The sequence below is a fragment of the Nanorana parkeri genome, unplaced genomic scaffold (genome assembly GCF_000935625.1).
Source record: "Nanorana parkeri isolate BGI_ZX_2015 unplaced genomic scaffold, ASM93562v1 scaffold99, whole genome shotgun sequence".
In the NCBI taxonomy this organism is placed as follows: Eukaryota; Metazoa; Chordata; class Amphibia; order Anura; family Dicroglossidae; genus Nanorana; species Nanorana parkeri.
The window spans coordinates 1,326,688-1,348,427 of NW_017306367.1; the positions used below are offsets into that span (position 1 = coordinate 1,326,688).

The following is a 21,740-nucleotide window of genomic DNA, read 5'->3' on the forward strand; positions in this document are numbered from 1 at the left end:
TACTTCTTTATAACACTGACTCAAAGAGTGCTTAAACCCCTACTCCGGGCTTGGGATCATTCTTCCTTTGGCCCAATAAAAATACACAAAAAAAAGTATATATACCTTTTTTCTAGGTATTAACTCCAGTCCTGTGACATCACAGCACTTCTCTGTGTGTTTTTGACACCCTGGGCCCACAGGAAAGTGGGTTGAATGGAGCTGGGAGTCATTCAAGCACAATGATCAGGACGACAGGATGGATGCTGTCTGAGTCTGAGCCGGGACACCCGCACCCTTATGGACCTGCACTTGGGGTGAGCGTAGAGGTGCGTATGGCCATATACTCCCATAGAGAAGGACAGGGGCTGCGTACTAATCACACGCAGCACCTGTCCTTCCCGGGAGCTGCTCGTTACGGCTGTGCACGCAGCACAGAGCTGTACGTGCCGGCCGTTTCTCGTGGGAATGAGGCCTTTGAAGTCGATGAAAACCAAATCTGTAAAATATCATATAAGCTGCAATACGTTAAAGTGAAACTGAACTCAAAAAGTGAAAATTTGCTATGTTACAGGGAACACCTGTTAACTGTGCCTTCTTGGTATGCAAGGGTGCCAAGAAACTCCTGTGCCTACAGCCTCATAGCTGTATATCTGCAGGGTGAGATAAACGGTGCTGCTGCCTCCAACTGCTAGTCCATGTGCTGCTAGTCACTGTTTTCCTTGCTGAAGGCTCTGACATGAGAAAGCAAGCCCTGCCTCTACCAAGATGGCCACCCCATACAAAGACAGTACAGAACAAGGCAAGGTAAGCCAGTAATAGGAAAAGATCAGCTGCACGGAGACCACAGGCGATACTGGGGATTAGTTCTTCACACTCTGCCTGTCCTTTTCTTTTGGGCACAGCTTCCAGAGCTCCGCTCCTCTATAATTTCATTTCGAATGTCATTTTCAATATTTTTTAACTGCATTACATCTGCAGAGTAATTGTCACAATAAGGACCCATTCACACCACATCCAGATCAGCTCCAGATTGTTTCCGGACCCAAAATGCATCCTAATGTATCCCTATGCTATTTCTGGCCTCCATTCACACCAGTGCAGTCCGTTCCAGACCAGACCAGACCAGAAAAATACTGCATGTCTCATGTTGTCTGGTCTGGAATGCACTGGAACTGCGGGCAGGTTCACACCATTTTCCATACCACATCTGGTCCGAAAAATGGTGTGAACCTGCCCTGAGGCTGGGTTCACACCATTTACCGGACCAGATCTGGAACAAAGTGCATAGCATTTTTGCAGCATTTCTTTTTTTTTTTTAAGCTTAAAATGGTCTCACAGGTGCGTTCCATGCATTTTTGATGCATTCCAGACCAGAGAAAATAGGACAAGCAGTATTTTTCTGCTCTGGTACGGACTGTGCTGGTGGGAACAGAAGCCAGAAATAGCATAGGAATACATTGGATGCATTTTGGGTCCGGAAACAGTCTGGTCTGGACGTAATCTGGATGTGGTGTGAATGGGCCCTTAGGCCAGACAGCAATGGATAGAAAGTGTAAAAAATGCCAAAGAGGAATGGACCGCAAAGAGGTCGCAGGAAAATCAGCATAACTGAGATGCAACAAAAAGGATGAAAAAAGGTGAAAGGTATTTGACGAAAAGAAAAAAATTACAAAGGTTTACGTCTACTTTAGGCATTGGTTTAGCAAAGCCAATAGCCTAAACTGACACTTTAGTTCTGAGTGGATAATGGAAGGTAGAATCACACATTGTAGAAAAATCTTGCTGAATTTCGCACCGAGTGCTTGGTCCCTTTACAAGCTGGGCCGGGTTGTTGAGCAAGTGTGGTTAACAGCACATCCCTCCACCCACCACTGTCTAACTATAATACAAAATGGGGCCATGGATAGTAACAGAACTATGTGCTGCATGCACTCTGTCCCCTAGGGGATTAAACAGGGTTTTTTACATTGTGGTGATACTTCTTCTTAAAGTGTCTCTGCCACCAACAAGATCTCAGGAGTCCTGCAGGCAGTCTCACCAGGGCTGCAGGTGGCGTCTCACCAGCGCTCTGCCAGAGGCAGGAAGGAGGAGGTGGCGATGTGGTGTCCGGTGAGACACCACACGCAGCCCCTGTGAGCCGCTGCGGAGGTCCCCACAAGGCTGGCGAGGTCCCCAACAACCTCAGGGACCTCAGGCAGTCAAACCCATTAAAAAATTTAAAGCACCGGTATCGGTGTTTAGTATTGGGGAAAATGCCCAGTATCTGCACCAATACTGGTATCGGTGCATCCCTACTGTTAGCAGTTAAATAGAACCTTTTCATAGATATCTGTACATTAGACCAAAAAGAGGGACAACAGAGGAGGAACAAGGGACAGAGGGATTTGGTTCCAAATGAGGGGCGTTTGGTAGGTATTGATCTATTATCAAGATCTGGTTTCATCTTCTGCAAACTGGAAGTCTCCCGATGACTAATAACTTGCACTAAAACCTGTTTTATTGCACATTATCGCAACGAACTGTAAATGTGCATTGCCATTCATACGGATTCATACTAATTGCACCCCCAACATATACATAAACCTTAATAAACCTGTGCTAAAGCATACAGCACAATACATATGTAATAGCTATGTGCGTTGCAGTGTACTGCATTGTCAGAAATAGTGCAGGTACATTTTTTCGTGTTGAGAGCCCATTTAATAAATGTACTGACATTTACCACATCTGTAAAATCAGAACCTCATCTACTTACTAATGGAAAGGTCTTTTACCAAACATACTTTGCAATGTTGCTCACTACATTGCTGAGTGCATCAAACTCAAAGGACAGATGTTACAGTAATGCGACTCAGCTCCAACTATAAACTGGTAGCAATCTTTATGCCCTGAGCCACATCATTAAAGCATGGTTTAGCTCTATTAACAGCTGCTCTCTTCTGGGCTCTAGCCAATTCAGTGTTGTGCATTACAGACCACAGTAATAATACCATGTCCTTTTATGTATAGCCAAACTCTTCAAAAAGCAAAGTCACATAACATAATGGATAACTGTTGTATTAGCCATTATGTGTGGAAACCTATTTGTAGGTAAACGTGCGGAATAGGTGGGAGCTGAGAAGCAAATCCTATTTTTGTGCTCCAAGTTTAGCAATTCATTAATTTGAAAGGACCAAAAATAAATTTCTACTTCAAAGTCCTGTAGAAAACACTGGCATTAATTTGGCTTGTGTTTTAAAAGATTCCCCATAGTCCTTAATGGGTAAATATCATTAGCAAACCCTCTGGGGCCATTTTATGGGGGACAAAATGAAGCTGTTACCCATAGATTCCAGATTCCTTGTTATACCTGAAATATGAAGGCGGCCAGTTACTGTAAGTAACAGCTCCACTTTTCATGAGGAAACATATGTAAGAACACCTAGAGTAAAATGCTTGCAAAGAACCCTTCATATTATTGGATGCTGGACAAAGGGCACAAAGACTTGTCAGTCCCCTCCACTTATTTACAACCGAGTACTCAGCACACAACACCTTAGAAACAAAATTGCCTATTTTAAAATAACTTTTATTTAAAAAAAAGTATGAATAGGACTAATATATGTTCTATATTTACATATATACACACACACACACACACATTACCAGTTACAATAATGGGACACAGATAGTGAGGAGTGCCATATCCTATTCTAAATCGTAAAATAATACCTGTACTAAGAGTAATATGTAGGCTGCCATTGCTGATCTCCTCTACAAATTCTAGTTTTCTGTCTGTCATGCTCATCCAATTACTTCAATACTTTCTAAGCTGCTGGCCAAAACACATTCTTGAATTCATTCTGACTTTGCATGCTCCATGCTTACTCCGGGATAGTGACTAAGACAGTCTAAAACTGGGAGCAGCCAGACAAGCAGCATTTTCAGTAAGGGGTCAGCAATGACAGGTTAAAGTGGACCTTTACCCATATCTTTAAAATAACAAGAAACACACCTTTAGAAATGTTTGGTAATGGCAATCTACAAACAGAAACTTCTAGAACATTGCAGGCTTTGTATTCTTTGTTTCTCTTTCCTTCCCCAGTCTTCTGACAGTAGCCATGTTTACTAAGGGCAGATTACTAGCTCTCCATGGATGTGCGGTCAGGGGAGGCAGAGCCTCATCTAGAATTATGGAGGAAAAAGCTGTCAGGTTCATGTCTGAAGCCGACAGCTTTTTCTCCATTCAGAGCGGCATCTAACAGGTTACATTGCAGATAAATCCTCCCCGCTGTGTAACCGGTCATGGACGGTGCGCCTCAGCGGTGAGGAGCAAGTGAGGGACAGGGAGGCTCCTCCCTTCCTCCTTTACACTAGCTTGGGGGTAGGGTGGATCTTCGGCCGGCAGGGGGGCGGGACAGGGGAATGCTTCACCCGGAGCAAGAGGTACCGCACGTCACTGTAGCTCTCCTATTACTTCCTTGATCTCTGTCACATGTGACTAAACATGTGACCATGCACATCATCTCAGGGGAGGCAAATGCTTTTCCCTGAGATCTCGCTAGATTACATATGAGATTTCCCAGCAATGCTCTGCTGATGACAAAGCAATCCCAGTGTGCATTGCTTTGCCAAACTGAAATCAGTTTGCCCTTTCAAAGCAGGAAGTGAATGTTCTGCAAGTGTAAGTATTTCAAAATTACAGCATTTTACACCTGACATGTCTATGTTATTATTAATCAGCATACATAGAGGGAAGCATTGGTTGAATTTGATTTTTGAGAGTAAAGGTCCGCTTTAAATGCATCTCTCAGCACTGGTTTCCTTCTGATATTCAGTCATGTGATCAGTGGACATGTACTTGAGTTTACAGCCCATTAGTGAGCTTGTTCCTTTAGTTGTGATACATTTTCAGGAGACAGCTTCGTAAAGTACCCATGTATCTCTCCCAAAGAGCCTGCTGCCTGCAGAGAAAGAACAGAACAAAGAAAAGACTTTAAACAGACCTTTATTAAAAAAGGCAGGTTTATATAAATATTTATTTTCTATACTGTATAGTAAAATGGATGAAAGAGGATAAATGTGAGATCAGACTGACACTAGCTCATGTCACCTACGCCAAGTCATTGGTTGCCTGGCCACTCCTGTAGCATCTCAGAACTGATGTCAGAAACCTATTTGGGGCAGGATGGGTCAGTCAAGAATTCAGGAGCAACCTTCTAATGTCAGTTCATCAAGATTTTCTGCAAACTACAAATGTCATGTGGCATCATGCTGGCCTAGTCTTAAATCATATGATTAAAAAAGGGCACAATTTTTATCACTTTTAGTTATGGCATGAGACAAATATTTTTTTTCAACGCATCTACAAGTTGTAACAAATGGTATATACACAGAAAACCTGAAATACAACAAAGAAAGGGATCTGCAGACCAAACAAAATGAAGACATGTTCTGGGCCACAGTAATTATTGCAATCCTACTAAACAGGGGTGTGAAAAGTGAAGATGCTGTACATATCAACCAACCACATTCCTGTTTTCATTTTCTATCCTTCCTAATAAAACATGGCACTTGGCATGCTACTGGTGTTATGAGCAACATCTGCATTTTTACATAGTATTTGGGGTTGAATAAAGACATACGTCCATCAAGTCCAACCCATAGTCCATTTTGTTACATCGTCCATCACTGTGCAATCTGTTTGGATCTTATAATAGAGACTTACTGATCATGATAATGGACTGTGCAAAAAGGTGTAAAAAAAAAGTCCTCAGCACAGATAAGGTGTTTTGAGCCAAATTTCAAGATCCACAAAGCATAAGGTTCACACTGAGTCAACTTAAAATACTACAGCATCTGTGAGTGCTGTGACATATCTGTACTCATTAGTTACAATAGGTTAAATAGGTTTAAATAATGCATTTTTCTACGTTGCTGGTCACAGGCATTAGAGATTGGTTAGACAAGTCAACTTGGAGAAAAGGAGAAACGCGGTAACACTTCCTCCAGACAGATAGCCTGCCATCATATTTTGAGCTAAACAAATCACTTTATTTACCAGGCACGGTCATCCAGGATTATATGAGACTGCTCCGGAGATATCAGATTGTCACCCAATCGGGTAGAAAACCAGTTGGACCAGGAGTCTGTCATCTAATGTCCAAGTTGACGTTAAAAAAATGTATTTATTCTTTGTGGATATGAATTTAAATTACACGAATATAGGAGGATGAGATACAGCGATATGCATGAACTCTGTGTTTTTCACTAAAACATATATTTCTGGATTTTAGAAAGGTCACACATAACAACAACATGTCCAGAGTCAAAATGTCTCCATGATTGCCTACCCATTAAAAAGGAAATTAAAATTGAGAAAACTAGAAGAAATGGCAAGGCATGTACAAATGTTTATGTCAGAACTCCTACCAGGAAGGAAAGACAAGTAAAGAGAGTTGTGAAGAAGAGGACACATAAGAGAACAGGATGTCACAGTGACAGCAGGGAGACCAATAAAACACTCACTTGAAGGCGTCAAGAGCACGAGCAGATGCTGTGTACTGAGTGAGAAACAGCTGAACATCCGAAAAAGACCAGTTAGCAGATTTACAGGGCTCTATAAACTGCATGAAAGTAAAGGGAAGGAAATGATGACAGTTATTTATTACAAGTATACAGCTTAAAACCTAAAAAAAACAGAACAAAATATACTCAGATGTATTTTTAACACACAACACATGCAAATAGAACCTGGGAGGAAAGAGAAATGGGAGTTACCATTGTTGATATTTGTTTTAAAGATGCCGACACCAGGACCGATTCTGTCTGCACTTTCTTATGAGTCACTGATCTGGAACAATCATGTAGGATAGGAGTCTGGTCTTTTTAGACAGCAGCTTGCTCCAGGTTGGTGACTTATGAGGTAGTGAAGCCAAAATCAGGGGGACAGCCCCAGAGCCTGAACCTTCATAGAGTACATTAGCAAATCATAGCTTCCATATTTCTATTCTTATAGGTTCATACTAATTTTAATAAAAAAACATTTGTTTACTTGAGGTGCCAAAATGAACAATGAAAAAGTGCACGTTGGAGACATACTGTGGTTGCAATTACAGAAAGCAGTCTCTACATTTGATACAAGTATACAAAGAAAATCTGCTCCAACACAAAAAAAAATACCAGTGTGACATCTATTTTTAGTCAAAGATATAGCATGACAACTATATATTATAAATACCCATCCTGAAGAGGAAATGGAGGTAAACTCTAACTAGAGGTTATTAAAGTGGCATTAAAGTCAAAGATTTTTTTTCCCTCCCCCCAATGTTAATGTAAGCACTTACCTTAAATGATGTCTCTTAATCCGATCTTCTTCTTTCCTGTCCTTTTCATCTGTCCCTCCAGCGCTGCTGCGGGTTTCCGATCCAGTGCTGACTCCCCTATCCTTGCTGGCACTTCCTGTCCCACGGTGTCTGCATGCGGGTGCACGCATCCATAGCCTTAACTTGCGTCTCTCCTCGTCTCCCGGCCAAAAATGTGAACTGCGCATGCGCCCGCCCCAAGATGCTTTGCGGCCGCCCGAGAATTTTTCGGACGGGAGCGCGCGGGGAAGACACAGGTAAGTTTAAACCTTTTTTAAAGCGTTTTTATTTTTATTTTTACACTTTTTGCATATATCTACTGCTTGCTAGCAGTAGATATATGCAAAAACACCGGAGGGTTTAATAACCCTTTAAGTTTGCTAAAGCATTGTTTATCATAAATAATACAGTAGTGTACACAAAAACAAAGTATGTGTACATAGGCAGCAGCAAGCCAGGGGGCCAGGTGCTGTGTTCTCAAATGCACAAAGAGAAAAGGATTTTGCAGTCAGTACAAAAAATGCTATTTTGTCTTTTGTTCATTGGAGGTGCAGCTCTGCTTTAGATCATCACCTACTGGGATGCCACAAAGCAGTGCGATACTGGAGTAGGAAGAAAAAAAAAAAAAAATCAGACTAATTGTCTCAAAAGAGAAAGATACAGGCTATTCCAACCTGCAAAACTTTACATCCAAAACTGGCATTAGCTGATGCTGCCACATCCATCTTGTAAATTGCATGAACAACCAAGTGGCCACCTTCCAAATTGGAAAAATCGCTGCTTGATAGAGGAAAACCAAAGATGCGATTACTACTCGCGTCAAATGCGCAATAACCCGAACTGGTGGTTCTCTTAGCTTGGTAGCATAAGGTTTGACAATACAGTGTGATTTAGTAGCAGTCAGCACTACAATGCCCTTATATGGGCCCTCTACAACCTCGAATAGGGTATCAAACCTGCCAAAACTCGACGTAGCATTCAAATACTACATCTAAAGGAACTAAGGCAACTTTCTTAGGGTGGATTGGTTTGGGACAAAGCAACGGAAGCACAATGTTCACATTTCAGTAGAAAAATTAAACCACCTTAAGTATGAAAGAGTGTCGAAGACACAGGATGGCCTTATCCAAATGAAAGAGCAAGAATGAATGCTTTGCTGCCACCACTTTAAAGACTATAGACGCGAAAGTAACAACTACTAGAAATGCCACTTTGTGAGAGAGTGTTAGCAGCGGGATCTCCCCAGTACCTAAAAGTGATTTATGCAACACCAAAAAAACTAAGTTCAGGTTCCACAATGGCAACGGTGGTCTAAATAGAGGAGCAATGTGCATAACACCCTAAATAGAAGTGCGGACAAGCACTTCCCATGGCAACAATGGTGGTCTGACTGGAGGGGCAACATGGGTAACATCCTAAATGAAAGTGCGAACAAGAAATGCCAAAGGACATTGAAAAATAAACACCAATGCTGCCACCAGCACCCTAAGTGTGCTCAAGGCCAACTGGTGCACCACTCTAATCATATCGATAACCCTCTGTCACTCAGCACAGGGTTTTCAACAGGCTGTAAAGCAGGGTGGTAAGTGAGTCTTTGGTAGTGGACACTCTTTGGCATCTACTGCTTCGAGAAGACCCTTTATCTCAGACAAATGAGGTCTGCGCACCATGACCTTTGGGGCTAATCTGGAGCCACCAGGATCATTGGAAGCACCTCAACTTCTGTCCAATTTGGATAAGACTACATGGGATTGTATCAATCACATGGAGCCAGCAATGCATCCATTCGCATCTGCCCAAAGCATCCTTTGTCCTTGCAGCAAATCTATCAACTTCTAGAAGCACGGCATATGGCTTCCCCATCGCTGCCAGATGTGTTAGAAGACTTCTGGCTGAAAGGCTCACTCTCCTTGATCCAGAACCTTTCCACTGAGATAGTCTGCTTGCCAGTTTTCTACCCCTGGTATGTGAACTGCAGACAGAGCTGGCATGTGACTCAATATCTTACTCAATATGTGTGACACTTTCAGTGCTGTCCCCGTGCTGCACCGCAAGATCTGGTGCAACCAATTACCTTCAGAAGTCACATAATTAGTTAAATAAAGACCACATGTGTGCAATCTAAGTGTCACATGATCTTAGTATATATACACACCCGTTCTGAAAGGCCCCAGAATCTGCAACTCCACTGAGCAAGGGGCACCACTGAGCAAGGGGCATCACCAAGCAAGCAGCACCATGAAGACAAAGGAGCTCTCCAAACAGGTCAGGGACGAAGTTGTTGAGAAGTACAGATCAGGGTTAGGTTATAAAAAAAAAAAAGAATTATATGAAACATTCCACGGAAACACCATTAAACCCATTATTAAAAAAATGGACAGAATATGGCATCACAACAAACCTGCCAAGAAAAGGCCACCCACCAAAACTCATGCACCAGACAAGGAGAACATTAATCAGAGAGGCAACAAAGAGACCAAAGATAACCCTGAGAGCTGAAAAGCTCCACATCGGAGACTGGATTATCTGTGCATAGGACCACTTTAAGCTGTACACTCCACACAGCTGGCCTTCATGGAAGAGTGGCCAGAAAAAAGCCATTGCTTACAGAAAAAATAAGCAAACAGGTTTGCTGTTTGCCAAAAGGCATGTGGAAGACTCCCCAAACATATGGAAGAAGGTACTCTGGGTCAGATGAGACTAAAACTGAGCTTTTTGACTTTCAAGGAAAACACTATGTCTGGCGCAAACTCAAGACCTCTCACCACCCCGAGAACACCATCCACAGAGACTGAGACTTGCAGCTGTAATTGCTGCAATAGGTGGCTCTACAAAGTATTGACTTTGGGGGGAGGGGGGTGATTAGTTATGCACGCTTACGTTTTCTTTCTTATTTGTTTGTATCACAATAAAAAATATTTTCCATCTTTAAAGGTAGTAGGCATGTTGTGTAAATCAAATGATACAAATCCCCAAAAAAAGATGTTGTGGAACTGTAAAAAAGTGTCTGCACTTTCTCCAGATCCACACCATCCTTTTTGTGAACTGGAGCCCAAAACTGAACTGCATGTTCCACATGGGCAACTAAACTCATAAGAGGCATGGAGGAGCTCAGCTATGAGGAAAGATTAACTGATCTGAATTTGTTCTCTCTGGAGAAGAGGACGATTAAGGGGGGATATGATCACCATGTATAAATACATAAATGGTCCATATAAAGAGCTTGGTGCCAAATTATTCACTTTAAGGTCACTGCAAAGGACAAGGAGGCACTCTTTGCGTCTGGAGGAAAAGAGGTTTAACCTTTGCATACGGAAAGGCTTCTTCACAATTAGAGCTGTGAAAAAGTGGAATAGACTCCCCCAGGAGCTAGTTCTAGCTAGCTAATTTAACTGTTTAAAAAAAGAAATCTGGATGCATTCCTAAATGCACAGAATATTACTGGATATTAACATTTTATAAGTAAAATAAACTCTGAAGATTGTTGATCCAGGGAATATCTGGTTGCCTTGTGGGGTCAGGAAGGATTTTTTTCCCCCTGATGGAGCAAATTGATCCATGCCTTACAGCAGCGGTCTCAAACTACCGGCCCGCGAGCCGGTACTATTGGCAGTGTCTACGGTTACGGACCGCATACCTGACTTGCGGGAGCAGCTACACAGTCTGCATCTCTATCGGATGCAGACCGCAGAGCTGCTCCTCCCGACACTGAGATCCTTTCGGCCGGAGTTCAGTTCTGAGCTTCGGTCGAAGGATGGATAGAGCACCAGGGATCGACCGTGCCTCCTCACAGCCTCCTCCCTGCAAAAAGGTAAGTAGGAGAGGGGGCTCTGTATTTTATGTTAATTTTATATGTGGATGTGCTGTCGGGGGGAAAAAAGAAGGAGTGTATTATTTTACATGTGCAGGGGTGGGGGTGAGTGTATTATTTTATATGCGCAGGGGGAGTGTATTATTTTATATGTGCAGGGGTAGCTTTTTTTATGTGTACGGGGGGAGTGTATTAGGCTACATTCACACCTGTATCTTTAGGTGTAATTAGAAATTCCTGCATCAGGAACTTGTGTTTTCCTGCAGGAGGAATGCATAATCTTGTGTTTACAGCTATCACCTATTTAAGTTAATGATCAGATGACAGCAGCTGCATGTAAACGCCTGCATACTGCATGTAAAGATATGTGATATGATTACATTTGCTTAGGAATCAGTCACTCTCCCTGGACGCATCGATTGTGCAACCAGGGAGAGTGTTTTCTAACCGCATGTAATCATATCACATACAATGGCCTCCAAGTCAAATGAGTTTAAGACCCCAGCCCTACAGGGTTTTTTTTCTTCTTTCCTCTGGATCAACATGGGCATAGAGTTCTGTTTTAGGTTTTCTTCTCTCTATAGGTTCAACTCGATGAACTTGTGTCGGTGTCCTTTTTCAGCCTAACTATGTAATAGACAGTTACATGCTGGTTGCAGTTCCTCTCTCAAAATTCAAAAGCTGAGCAACAGGATTACCTTTACTGTAACCACAAACACAGAATTACAGAAATGAACAGTGTATGGTCTTCTGTTCAACATATAAACTGATGGAACATAATCTAAAGTTACAACATTTAACAACTGCACAATCACCTCAAGGAAAAATACATGTTATAAAGATCAAAGAGTGGGCTATAGATAAAGATAGGAGCGAGTAACAGGAAATGTGTTAATACCTTTTCTACAAGATCAATGAAGAAGTCTCGTACATCCTTATTATGAGTGAGGCTGGTTCCAATATTCACCAAAGCCCGAGAGAGTGTCTGTAGAAAAAAAAAAAAAGATTAGAAATAGAGACCTATACTATGCAAGCTCAATGCATTATTATAGATAGTCAGAGTTATTTACAGAGAAAAACAGGATTGTTCCCATCACAACTAGTTTAGCTTTCATTTTTTATATGCTCTGTAAAATAAAATAAAAATAAAACAAATGTGTACTTGCAAAAAACTCCTCAGGTGCCATTGTTGCTACATTGCAGGTACCTTCAGTTGTTTTATTTTGTTTACATTTGGTGGGTTTTTTTTCTCAACTGTAGAGGTGCCCAGAATCCAGCTCACATCAATATGCATATACAAACCAGATTTTTTGGTTGACTGAGGCCCCACCCCTTCCCAGCCTCACTATTGGCCAGTAACGTTACATATCATGGACCTAGAGTTTGGCTTATACAGTACAGTTTTACTTTATATCTGCTTGGTTGCACTTGGTTATATTTCCGTTTATTTGTTTCAGCTTTAATACATTCTTACCATTATTATGTTGCTGGCATATATGTGTAGATATGTAATTTTATAGCATCTAAAAAGTAAAAAGAAGAAGCTATTATGCTTACCTTAAAATTTGTTTCCATTTCATGAAACGCACACATTTTTGCTCTTAAAGATGTACACACTAAGCTGGAAAGAAAAAGTTCATATGATGTCAGCAGTTCTGCATCAGTGTAGGTAACAAGCTCATCTAAGGACGTCCTCCGCACATTTCATGAAGTATTGTTGGTGGGGAGGACATAGACACTGCCAATAAGCAATGTCTGCAGAAAGCACATGGACATTACTCACATGGCTGCATGTGTCCGAAAGCATGCTGCAATTGTCCATCTACTCAAGATCTTAATCTGGTACCATATATAATCTGTTACCAACTTCCATACTGAATAATTGATCATGACTGTCACAACTATTAATGTTTCTATACATAATAACCAACCAGCAGAAGTATCCAGGTAAGGGTATACTGTATATAATCTGTCACCAACCAGCATATCCCATACGGCTACAGGATGGTATACATCTTTCCTCCAAAGGCCAACTCTAGGAGCAATGCATGTTCTTAAATAAATGTACATTTTAAGTCTATTAAAAGCACGCTGCCACCCAATCAGATTCCTATTGTACCTATTTTTTACCCTCTTATATCTTTCATGGAATTGTAAGTACATCCCACACTCCTTGAGTATTCCATTTGATGAATGTTTCATAGTTTGATTCCAATTTCTCCACAGTGCACTTTATAGTGATATTTCATGTTACAAGTGTCTGAGATGCTCTGCTCCCTAATACCTTCTCAAGTTAATTTTTCTATATTAATCATCCTATTGCACATAACATTTATTCCACAACATATGTTAACAAAATAGAAACTTCAAATCATTCCACAAAATTAGAACAATCAACGACCTACACCCACTCCCAAAATTAACCTGTTTGCGAATGAGCACACATTGCCTAGTAAGTTCTTAGGAATACTTTTTCTAGGGGTCTGGCAACACCAACGCCACCGTCTTTCTATAAACTTCTTTATAGAAATAAATGTTCAATGTACTCCAGAAAATGGAACAAAGTTGAACTAAAGGGCCAGTAGGGACACAGGCAGCAGTTAATACCTGGAAGGACATCAACCCCCCTCCTTAATCCACTCAAAACATAAAAAGTTTTTCAGTATAGTTACACTTTAAAAACATTTCTCTTAAATATCTGTTTGCTGCCTTCCCAACTAATCACCTCTTATGCTGATCCAGAAGGTCTTTGTCTGTTATTAGGATTTTCAGGTCTTTCAGATCCTGCAGAAATTCCTTATCCAAATCCATATCCATGTCTTCTGCTACATCTTAAGAGAAAAAAGAAAACTGTAATAAAAATGTAAATGCTGTTTTATTAAAGAAATGTGAAACTTCGACTTGTACTTTGCCTCTCTTACATCGTCTCTTAAAGGAGAACTATGGGGTCAGGGCTTTTCCCCATAGTTCTCCTAAGGGTCACGGGAGAACACAAACTAGCGTTCTCCCATGACCCAAAGCTCAGTATACCGCGAGCTACAGCTCGCGGTATACTGAGACGCCGCAGCCGGGACGGATCCCAACATTGCTGTCGAGATCCACCCAGCTGCGGGATTGACAGCTGGCTCTGCTTATCCAGAGGTAGAGCCAGCTGTGCCCGCCCCCTCCGTCCGTTCTGCCAGCCAGCGCTGGAGGATCAGACAGGGGAGGGGTGCAGGGAGCCGTGAGTGACAGTCACGGCTCTCTGCAGGGATAGATCGAGAAGTGAGTGAGCGATAGTATGTGTTCGCTCACTTCCCGATCTACTGAGCCGACCTGTGACAGTTTTATTGTCACAGATCGGCTCAGATTATGAGGCTGAGTGAAAATCACTTGCCTCATAATTCTCCTTTAAGATGTCCTCAATACCAATCTCCACCCCAGCCATTTATTTCAACTTAGCCGTGAGCCAGATACATAACAGACACAGTATGCAACATCTTACAGCTACTTTTCAGTTAAATCTGATCGGTCTTTCTGCTAAAATCAAACCAAACACCATTTTCACCACTGAAATAATGCAAAATGCCGCACTCCATATTAAAAAGCCATCAGAATGATTTTATTCAAACATCCAAAGCCTTTGCAGATCCACATGAACCTCCGCTCTATAATGTGCTTCAGTCGCAAAGCTTAATTGTAGATTTTGCACTTCTTGTATGGTTGATATCTGATATCAATGGTTGCTAAGCATGGAGGAGGCATTAAGCAGTAGAATTTCATTTTAAAAAGATAGATTTGGCAATCTTCATTCCATTTTGTAATATTTAATTGTCAAATTGTTTTTGACCATAGTGCCAAAAAATATCAAAGTAGCAGGATGGAAATTTTTTCTCAAACAAACCAAATTCCAACAGTGACTGTAGTTTTTGGTCAGGAAACTTAATTCATTACAAAATTACATGTTAAATTCAAATGAAATTCCAGCTAATCAAACTCAGAAACAGGAGCTTGGGTAGAATACAGGGAAGATACTGATAGGAAGAGAAAGCAGAGTAAGCAGAGTGATGGCCTTATCTGTGTGCTACTGCCACTTCACTGTCCAGTTAGAAGGCTGTGGGTGGAGAGAGGACATTGCTGTACTCATTCACTTAAAGGAGAACTATGAGGTGAGTGCTTTTCACTCACCTCATAGTTCTAGCCGACCTGTGACAATGAGACTGTCACAGGTCGGCTCACTAGAGTGTCATCCACTTGGTTGTGCGGCAGGGTTGTGTAAATCTCAGGATTGTATGAACATAGTTACAAATCACTTAGCAGGTAAACCAGCTTCCTGATCTATTTCACTAGCACATTTAGATATTTCCTGGAGTTCAAATTTAAAAATAGTTTACAACACATAATACATGACTTCATTATATAGCTCATTGGAGGTCCACTTGTTGATACAAAGAGCTTTACTACCTATACAATTTCTTTAAATATATATATAACACATATACACACACACACACACACATACATACACTTCCTCTTTACACACCCACTGCTCCCAGAGTCCAGTTCTGAATAATATGTTCAGCGCAGGTAGCAAAGTCTTCAAAAGTGAGGTACTGAAGTTTTCGTTTCCCGGTTTCAAAACGACTGTTTGCAAAGAAAACTATTGCAGCATAATCCCTAAGGAAGAAAAACCACATGGTCAGCAAAGCTTAAAACAGCAAATGTAGGAAACATAAATAAACATCAAAGCACCTACTTATGCTTTTGCCAAAGTCTCTTCTGCCAAGAAAAACTCGCTGCCACATTTTCTGTCACCTACATTTTCTAAACTGTTCCCTAAGAAAAGCCAATTTAACCTTAGAATATACACATGTTAAAGAGACACTGAATGTGACAGTGTTTGCAGATAGCCCCCTCAGGCAGCTAGGTTTACCACTCTCATGCACCGGCTTTGCTCTTGCTAGGGACTGGGGCTTCAAGGTATGAGGGAGCATGTGGCCTCCCACTGCTGACAGTGTGTGGACCTGAGTAGCCAATCACTAAGCCCTAACACTGTCACATGAGGGGGGGGGGGGGATGATGTCATCCCCCTAACTAGGTTCTGACACCAGACAGCAACAGAGCTCAGACAGGCTGAAGTGCTGCAGCTGGGAGCCAAGTATAAGGGCTTGAGGGGTGGACTAGCTGCAGACACTGTCACTTTGCTGTGATTCGGTAAAGTGAATGTGTCTCTTTAAAGTAAACTATAAAGTATCTATAGATGTCACCTCAAAGCACAAGCAGCTAGCGACATAGCACAAAAAAGTAAAAATGTATCTTCTTCTCCTAACAAAATTCAATGTTAGATATTCTTCATGACAATAAAGGTTCATTGGGTTGTACTATTACAAACACCACTGCAGCACATTTGGTATTTATATATTTACACTGGTATATATAAATGCCAATGTGCCTGTATATGGCCCTACTAATAAACACCGGGAACAAATGGCTCCAAATGATCCCGTTATAAATATACGTCACGGCCTCTGTCCACATTACTATATCCCGATGTCTGCATGCCAAGAAAGCAAAGAACCTTTCCCAGTACACTCTCCAAACCCTTAACCTCTCACCTATAGGCTTGATTTTTTCACTTTTCCAGACAAATGCACCTAGATGTTCAAAAGCGTCTCATAAAATGATAGTAAAGTGTCATAAAAACATGGATATAAGGAAAGCAGACAGACCTGGCTAGCTTGTCTGATAACAGAAAATTCTGCTGAATGTTCTCGACTAAATTGCCCCTCATTTCTTCAACCACTTTGAACACTCGCTTGAAATTGTCAAACTGTACAAGAAAAAAGAAATATATAATACAGCTATTAAGGTAGTAACAATCAGAAAGTATGCCCATATAATAAAAATATACCATAAATCATAAAAAGGAAAAGTACCTGTCTCCTGCAGCTTTTCAAGGTCACTCCAGTCTTTGCACTTATGTCGTCCAGATCTTTTTTAGTTCCTTTTGAAAGTTTTTTACCAAGAACTTCCCGGACGAAAGCTTCATCAAATGCATAATACCTACAGAGGGAATCAATTAACATTCAGGAACCCAAAATAGGGACTATGATTTGAATATATTGATTATACAAGATTATAAAACAGCTGAGTAACACTATTGTTATGCCTGGCTGGGTTCAACACCTACTAGTGCCACCTGCTGCATGGCTTTTGTATGTTGTTCTCTGTGTTTTTAGTGACCTTCCTTTAAGTGCTCGGATGTCTTTCACAAGCTTTATACATAGCTGATATATTTCCACCAGCAGTATCTTTGAGTGCAAGAGGTGTCAGGTGCAAGAGTGGTGAGTATTTAATAAAGGGGTTATGTTCACAGAAAGAAGGGTTAGAGTGCGGGTTAATGTGAACATTAACCTGTACAGGACAAAATAACAGGTTCACTTTAAAGCAGGGAAAATAAAAAAAAAAGAGTACATGTTCCCCTGCTGTCCCAACAAAACAGAGGCCAACCAACCTAGTAGATTGGTAGTAAAACGGAGACTAACCAACCAAAGAAATTTGGTAGTAAAAACGAACTGCAAAAAAAAAAAAAAAGGAATAAGGGATTAAAATAAATCTAAAGAATCAATGGATCACACAGTATATTCCAACCAGAATATAAACCAAATTTACCCTTTAGCCTGCCCAACCCATGTCTGCCACTTCAAGAGACAAGGCATTTGACAGTTGAATGCCAGGGAGTGGGGCTTATTCCTGATTTAGCAAAGGCCAAGGCCTCATAAACACCCTGAGTCTCAGGTTTCAAGGGAGACCACAGGAACACAGGGGTTCATCGGAAGACTAACATGTACATGCGGGCACTGCACCTCAGCTCTGTTTCTACCATAGTAAAGCTTAAAACCAGATCTGTTGTAAAAGCAATCTGTCAAAGAGAATCATGGAGGTTGCCATTGCTAAAAATTAGGGATGCACCGATACTAGTATATATCCCGAGTATTTGGGCGAGTACTTGTGACTCGTCCCCCGGCTTCCTGATTGGCTGGGAAGCCGGCTTCATGCTCCTCATCACCTGGGTGACGAGGGAGCATGGAGCTGGCTTCCCGGCCAATCAGGAAGCCGGGGGGTGTGTAATGACTTGCCGCCCAGCTTCCTGATTGGTTGGAAAGCTGGCCAATCAGGAAGCTGGGTGGCGAGCCATTACCCACCCCCCAGCTCCCTAAATGGCCAGAAAGCTGGTATCCCGCCCAATGAAGAAGTCGTAATGATACGCCACCCTGCTTCCTGATTGGTCGGGAAGCTGGCCAATCAAGAAGCCAGACGGGGAGTAATTACCCACCCCCCCCGCCTTCCTGATTGGCCAGAAAGCCGGCTGCATGCTTCCTCGTCACCTAGTAACAAGGAAGTAAGTAGACGGCTTCCCAACTAATTGGAAAGCCGGGCGGCGAGTCATTCCATGCTTCCTTAATGTGACTTCCGGTGAGTCATAACCTTAAAGGAGAACTATGACATGAGTGATTTCCACTCACCTCATAGTTGTAAGCCGACCTGTGACAATGAGACTGTCACAGGTCGGCTCAGTAGATCGGGAGGTGAGGGAACACATACCGGGTTCCCTTACCTCTTGATCCTGTCACGGCTCTCTGCCGTGACAGGGGGAGGGGCTGGATTCCCCTCTCCGATCTGCCAGCGCTGACTGGCGGAACGGACAGGGGAGGGGGCGGGTACAGCTGGCTCTGCCTCTAGATAGGCAGAGCCAGCTGTCACTCACGCAGCTGGGCGGATCCCGTCAGCTACGTCGGGATCCGCTCCAGGTGCAGCGTCTCAGTATACCGCGAGCTGTAGCTCGCGGTATACTGAGCTTAGGGTAACGGGAGGACGCTAGTTTGTGTCCTCCCGTTACCCCAAGGAGAACTATGGGAAAAAACACTAGAGCCCAAAAATCATGCTCAACCTCTGGCTTCAATACCATTTAACCAAAACATGTATGCAAATATGGACTTTATGACTTTTCTGAAATGCCTACTTGTTCCAGGTCAGTGAAGCTAGTAGGTAATCAAAATAGCCACATAACTAGCATTTTTAGAAAATGGTCGTCAATGGCAGTCTCTGCTACTTTGTTTTGTTTGTTTTGGCACACTACCTCTCAATCAACATGCTCTGCTTGTAGGGTGGTATCTGAAAGAGCAGCTGCTGTACCAGCTTTGGGGGGTAGTGAAGGAGCCTTTCAATCATTTGAAAAGTACGGTAATGGTCCATGGTGTCACTCTCGAGGACATCAGGACCTGCTCCAGTCTGATCGAGAATTCCACTTTTCAGTCGAATATTGACAGCATCACTCACTGCAAGACAGACAGAAGTGTAACAGCAAAAGGTAAATAAACATGCCTATCATCTCTAAACAAAGAAAAACTGGTGGAGCAACTCTGAGAAAATGTTGGCTTTCGCTCATATGGCTTATGTCCATATAAATGGAAGTATATACACTGAGTGGCCAGTTTATTATGACCATCTGACGTTTGTAGGCAAATTAGCTATAATTTTGCGCTGAAGTTGCTAGAGGGCCAGACCATTATAAATAGGAAAGCAGGTTGTTTACCACCACAGTAGAAGTGATTTTTTTTCTGAAGATATGGGTAAACAACGCGATTTCACAGCCTTTGAACGTGGGATGATTGTTGGCGCGAGCCATGGAGCGAGTATCAGCAAAACAGCAGAATTTGTTAAATGTTCAAGAGGGGCTCATTGTTAAAGTGTTTAAAGACTGGACTGTCAGCCGAAAATCTGGGTCTGAACGTGCGAATTGTGGCCGTCAGCAACTAGTCAATGTTAGGGCAGAACGGAGAGTGGCAAGACTGGTACAAGACAACAGAAGGGCAACAGTGCAGTGTCAGATTCCTCGCATCACCTTTCAACATCTCGTGGAGTCACGAGGCGGCCCAACGAAGTCATCTCGTGGAGTCATCTCGTGGCCCAACGAAGTACTGATGGGGTGGTCATAATAATCTGGCCACTCAGTGTATTAAAGGTAAACTCTATCCAAGCATTTAGGGTGAAAATGACTAGATGAAAAATACATATACAAATGTATGTCAAAATATTCCTCAATTGTAGTCAAAATGCCTGGATGTGGAAGGGCTGGGGGTATATTTCAAATCAACATATCATACAATGGGCATATATATACTGTATGCATGTATGTATGTATGTATGTATAATACACTACATTGCCCAAAGTATCGGGACGCCTGCCTTTACTCGCACATGAACTTTAATGGTATCCCAGTCTTAGTCAGTAGGGTTCAATATTGAGTTGGCCCACCCTTTGCAGCTATAACAGCTTTAACTCTTCTGGGAAGGCCTTCACAAGGTTTAGGAGTGTGTCTATGGGAATGTTTGACCATTCTTCCAGAAGCGCATTTGTGAGGTCAGGTACTGATGTTGGACGAGAAGGGCGGTCTTGCAGTCTCCGCACTAACTCATCCCAAAGGTGTTCTATCGGGTGAAGGTCTGGACTCTATGCAGGCCAGTCAAGTTCCTCCACCCCAAACTCGCTCATCCATGTCTTTATGGGCCTTGCTTTGTGCACTGGTGGGCAGTCATGTGGGAACCGGAAGGGGCCATCTTCAAACTGTTCCCGCAAAGTTGGGAGCATGGAATTGTCCAAAATGTCTGGGTATGCTGATGCCTTAAGAGTTCCTTTCACTGGAACTAAGGGACAAAGACCAACCCCTGAAAAACAGCCCCACACCATAATTCCCCCTCCAACAAACGTTACACTTGGCACAATTCAGTCAGGCAAGTACCGTTCACCTGGCAACCCCCAAACCCATACACGTCCATTGGATTGCCAGACAGAAGCGTGATTGGTCACTCCAGAGAACACGTCTCCACTTCTCTAGAGTCCAGTGGCGGCGTGCTTTACACCCATTCCATGAAGCTCCCTATGCACTGTTGTTGTGCCAATCTGAAGGCCACACAAGGTTTGGAGGTCTACAGCTATTGACTCTGCAGACAATTGGCGACTTCTGCGCACTGTGCGCTTCAGCATGCGCTGACCCCGCCTGTCATTTTACGTGGTCTACCACTTCGTGGCTGAGTTGCTGTTGTTCCCAGTTGCTTCCACTTTGTTATAATAACACTAATAGTTGACTGTTGAATATTTAGTAGCAAGAAAATTTCACGGACTTATTGCACAGGTGGCAACCTATCACGGTACCACGCTTGAATTCACTGAGCTCCTGAGAGCGACCCATTCTTTCACAAATGTTTAATATGATAAATACCTGAGTATCCATCTAGCCAGAGCTGATAAACCTCTTCATCGATCAGAGTGGTATTTCCCACAAACACATCCAGTTCATTTGACATTGCTGGGGTTTCTGTAGAGACAATGAAACACTTTGTAACATTTTTCGACAAAAATGTAACCTTTTGTTTGTCATGGAAGGTCCGCTTTAAAATTTTGCACCAAGCGTCTGTTTAACACTATTTCACATGAAAGCACTGACGTCCAAACACAACCTATCAACAGGAAGCAGCAAACAAGATTTCCACAAACTTATCTGCTGTGTGCACCGTCACACTGCACCTTCCCAAAACTATGATGGTTACACACAGCAGCAAAT

General features: G+C 42.3%; 1 protein-coding gene across 1 annotated transcript; it reads right to left on the bottom strand.

The window, feature by feature from the left end:
- Positions 1-4,792: 4,792 nt before the first annotated feature.
- Positions 4,793-21,492, bottom strand: FIBP (FGF1 intracellular binding protein). The gene is made up of 10 exons (XM_018552868.1): positions 21,399-21,492; positions 19,256-19,454; positions 17,052-17,178; positions 16,845-16,945; positions 15,659-15,792; positions 13,862-13,967; positions 12,694-12,757; positions 12,035-12,121; positions 6,490-6,587; positions 4,793-4,925 (listed from the first exon to the last, which is right to left on the bottom strand). The coding sequence occupies exons 1-10, from the start codon at positions 21,481-21,483 to the stop codon at positions 4,856-4,858; spliced, it is 1,071 nt and encodes a 356-aa protein (XP_018408370.1). The 5' UTR covers positions 21,484-21,492; the 3' UTR covers positions 4,793-4,855.
- Positions 21,493-21,740: the final 248 nt, after the last annotated feature.

Excerpts from the sequence above, each read along its gene's own strand:
- FIBP (XM_018552868.1), bottom strand. The coding sequence starts at position 21,483 with ATGTCAAATGAACTGGATGTGTTTGTGGGAAATACCACTCTGATCGAT. Across the intron at positions 16,946-17,051 it reads TGAAAAGCTGCAGGAGACAG|TTTGACAATTTCAAGCGAGT; the intron begins GTACTTTTCCTT and ends TTTCTTGTACAG. Across the intron at positions 12,758-13,861 it reads CTTCTGGATCAGCATAAGAG|CTTAGTGTGTACATCTTTAA; the intron begins GTGATTAGTTGG and ends TTTTCTTTCCAG.